Source organism: Convolutriloba macropyga, chromosome 8 (assembly GCF_964194025.1).
Source record: "Convolutriloba macropyga chromosome 8, txConMacr16.3, whole genome shotgun sequence".
Taxonomy (NCBI): Eukaryota; Metazoa; Xenacoelomorpha; order Acoela; family Convolutidae; genus Convolutriloba; species Convolutriloba macropyga.
Window position 1 is genome coordinate 5536415 of NC_134475.1, and position 4390 is coordinate 5540804.

A 4390-nucleotide genomic window follows, 5' to 3' on the forward strand; every position below is an offset into this window, starting at 1 on the left:
AAAAACTGGTCAAAAGTAGCAATTATTTTGCAAAAAAATAGAGATGTGACTTAGCGTAGTTGAGTAACAGGAATTGTAAAAACAAGTTTCCGGCAGTTTTTAAACTGTGACAGTTCCATGGATTTTCTTGTTCAAGGTTTTGAATAGGCAAAAGTTTGACACTGATATACTGATGACTTATGTTTTTTATTTGTTAATATTCTTGATAGAGATTGCTGCATGATTTTAAGAGCGGTCGGGTAGTAGCAAATCCAATTTGATGATTTCTGAGGAAAAGACAAATGCATGAGTTTTAAAATGGTTATTTATATTTTTGATTTAATTTTTTGATTGAGATTTCTATATGATTTCAAGACAGGGTTGGTAGTGATTAATATAATTTGTTGATTTCTAAGGAAAAAGCAAATTCGTAAGTTTTATATTGCCTGGATTTGGATCAGTTACGCTTGACACTACTATCAACTGGCTGAAATCCTATAAAATTATTCTTTGGTGGTTTTTTTCTCGATCGGATTCTTTACTGTCCTGTAACGTTTCTAAACTTCTTGAGAGCGATTGTTTATTGTCCTAGGAGGGAAAACACCGTTCATTTCTTATGGTTTCTTTTTGCAAAATTGTAGGGCAATAAACGAATCTTCTCACGTTTAAAATCGATAATAAACGACGCACCGAAAAATCTCACCCTCGGAAACCACAAAACGCAACGCCTATAAATAAAATAAAACACTCGCCGTTTGAGCCGAAATTTTGCCGAGTTCTGAGCGATTGCTTTGTTTTTTGGTTCAACAAGAAGCTTCTTTATGATAAGGGCGTAATAGAGTCTGCTGTTTTGAAGAATAGACATTTTGTTTTGTTCCACATTCGTTATTGCCTGCTTTTCTTCTAATTCGTTACACGTTCGGCTGTTCCGAAACTTCAGGTGATCCTGGTTGTTGATCTTTTTGTTTACTGACATGCATATTTTTGTTCATTTCTGTTTTGTCATGCCGCACGGGTTCCACTCTCCGTCTAAGGTTTGTTCATTCGTTGCATGGTTCGTACCCCAACATCGCACGCCTTCCTTCGGCCCCCTTGTCTTAAACATTAACAAGCATAACTTGCTATAATCTAACGAGGCTCGATTAACATTCCCTTTTTCTTATCCAACCTCTATAATCAATGACTGTACGATTACTTTTTCGCAAAAATGTGGGTCCCTCTGCAATTAATGATTCTATATTCATAATGATCTTGCGTTAATGATCATAATGCAAGGCTATTGAATACTTTAAGAAATATGCCTATTAGAGCTTTGATTATTCTATGCAGGAGTAGGCAGCGCCCGTGATATTTGAGAGAGAATTTACCAGTCGAATAATTCCGAATGACAATTAACTGCAAGTGCTGATAAAAAATGGCGCGGTGGGTACGCTGGTGCAGCCATAACAGTCTGTTCTTGACAAGAATAGTCGTCCCAGAGAAGGCAAAACAAATAAAAAATCAAAACTTTTTCTTATTTGTAACACTTGTTCTAAGACTCCAACAGCCCTGCGGAGAGAAATAGTAGGTTTTCTATATATATATGGGAACAAGTTCTCTAGTCAAAAGATTTTATTGAGTAAAGGTTTTTGTTACAGTTTTTTTGATGATTACATATTTGCGGGTAACCGTTTTCAACTTATTCAAGGACTTGAGTCAAGTTTTCATGCGCTTGACTTGATTGTTTCACAACAAGCTCCAAGCAGAACAAGGGGCCAGCAACACGTTTGGACATGTCGTCGAAGAGCGGGTAACCCAAGTTGCCTAGAAACCGTTACATGAAAAAAAAACTATAAAAACGTGGCTAATCAGCCAAAACGCGTGCGAGTGCGGAAACGGGGCGAACGAACGTACCGTAAGCCGTTTTTACCTTCACCACACGGTGTTGTCCATCTCGTCCAGGGTACACCTCCAACACACGCCCAAGAGGCCAAATTCCACGAGGAGTCATGTCTTTCAGGATCCAGACAACATCATTAACTTTAAGTGGCGACTGGTTGTTCTCATTCCATTTTGATCTCTTGAGTAGTGTCGGTAGGTATTCTTTGACAAGTCGCTTCCAGAAGTGGTTCATCATCTGTTGCAGATTTCGCCATGTCCTGAAGCTGGCTGGAGTCTGGCTGTCAAATTTTCCTGGTGGCAGAGAATTGAATGGACGACTAATCAAGAAGTGGTTAGGTGTGAGAGGCATCTCGTTATCGGGAAGATCAGCGACATTTGTGAGAGGTCTTGAATTCAAGATGGCTTCGCTCTCTGCCAGTATTGTTTGGAATACGTCAAGTGAGAGTCGTTTTGAGCCTAGAATGATCAGCAGCGTTTTTTTCGCTGTCTTTATCAAGCGCTTCCAAACACCGCCAAAGTGGGGGCCATAGGGCGGGTTGAATTTCCAAGTCGTGTTTGTAGCAGCAAGAGCCTTGTAAATTTTGTCGTTGTCAAGGCTCTTTACACTTTTCTTCAGCTCTTCTGACGCTCCGATGAATGTCTTTCCATTATCACTGTACAGCAGTTCTGGTTGACATCGTCTACTGGTGAAACGTCGAAATGCATTTAGGAAAGTACCGGTGTTGAGATCTGGGCAGCTTTCAAGGTGGACTGCTCTCGTGATCAAGCACGTGAAAATCAAACCATAATGTTTTTCAAGATTTCCTTTTATGTCCTCTATATAAAATGGTCCAAAAAAGTCGACACCACTATTGGAAAACGGGAATTGTGTTGCGGCTGATGGGAAGCGGAAAGCGGGAAGAGGAGCCATGATCGGTTGTATGTTCTCTGCATTAAATCTTCTGCATAAAAAACAGCGAAACTTTATGCTAAGTAGACACTTTCGCAAGCCAAATACGTGGTATCGTTGCTGAACAAACGCTTTGACGGGTTCTGTTCCCTGATGAATGCATATGCGATGAGCGTGTTCTAGGTACAAACGTGTGATTGTGTCTTTCGCATGCAGAATAATTGGACACTTTTCTATTTCAAAAGAATCAGGAGCAAATTGAAGTCTTCCACATGAACGGAGTATACCGTTTTGATCGAGGATTGGGTTCAAAGACCGTAGTTTGCATTTACTGTGGGGCTTGAGGCCCCTTTTTAATGATGAAACTGCCGTGTGAAATGAGTTCTCTTGAGAATTTCTGATCAAGTGCTTCCGAGATAGATCAATGTCATCGGTTGTGTACTGTTGTTTGCTGTCACGAAGTTTCTTTGCTCTGAACAGTAAGTTAAAGACAGTGGCTAAGGTGAGTAGCATTTTCGTCCAAGACGAAAAACGTGCTGGGTCTATGATTGGCTCTGGAACATTTGAAGCTGTATGTGCTGTGGTTGCTACGACAGCTGGTTTCGAAGGTACAGCCTGGTTACTGATTTGCTCTGATGATGACAGAAACTCTGGAGGTTGCAACCATTTGAGAGATATTTCACGTGGATCTAGGCCACGAGTGCCATGGTCGGCTGGATTGTTCAATGTGGAAATATGTCTCCATTGTTTTGTTTTGGTTGATGCTGCAATTTCTCTGAGTCGGTTCGCAATATATACAGGTTGTTTTTTGGAAGATGCAATCCAATCAAGGACTACCTGACTATCAGTCCAGAATTGAGTTTTGTTAATTGCGAAAGAGGATTCTTTCACGATTGTAGAATGTAGCCTAACTCCAATTACTGCAGCTTCGAGTTCAAGTTTGGGTACGCTTGTTTGCTTTAATGGAGCAACTTTACATTTTCCAATCAGGAAACAAGTTTCTGTTATCTCTGAATGGTTGTGTGTTATTCGCAGGTACGCTACGGCTGCCATTGCAGCTGTTGAGGCATCAACAAATATGTGTAATTCAGCACTACTCTCAGAGTAACGAAGACTTGTTAGTGTTCTGGTAAGATGTACTTCAGGCATTTCGAAGTATGAATCTAGTATTTTCTGAAGTCTTCTGCGTATTTGTATGTGTAGTGGTTCATCCCACTTTTTCCCAAGTTTCCAAATTTCTTGGAGAAGTATTTTGAAACGGATTGTCAGAGGTGACAGTATGCCGAGGGGGTCAAATATCGAGCATACAAGGCTAAAGATTTTCCTCTGAGTATACTCAATTGCGTCCGTTGAAAAATCTGTTGGTAATGAGGTTTCATAATGAGGGTGTCACTTTTCAGATTCCACTTCTGCTCAAGGACTCTGACAATTTCACTTTTTTCTTCAATGTCATGTGTTGGTATGTTTTTCAGAACATCGGGTTCATTAGAAACAAATTTTGTGAGTCGGAAGCCACCTTCCTGGAGACTCTGAATCGTTTGCTGAACTGTTTTAGTGGCATTCGTTACCGTTTCATGGGACTGGATGTAATCATCCATATAAAAGCGACTTTTGACGGCTCTGACTGCTTCGGGATATTTA

General features: G+C 40.4%; 1 protein-coding gene across 1 annotated transcript; it reads right to left on the bottom strand.

The window, feature by feature from the left end:
* Window positions 1-967: 967 nt before the first annotated feature.
* On the bottom strand, window positions 968-3898 carry LOC142344334 (uncharacterized). Its single transcript, XM_075395921.1, has 2 exons — window positions 1928-3898; window positions 968-1075 (listed from the first exon to the last, which is right to left on the bottom strand). The coding sequence occupies exons 1-2, from the start codon at window positions 3896-3898 to the stop codon at window positions 968-970; spliced, it is 2079 nt and encodes a 692-aa protein (XP_075252036.1).
* Between the last annotated feature and the right edge of the window lie 492 nt (window positions 3899-4390).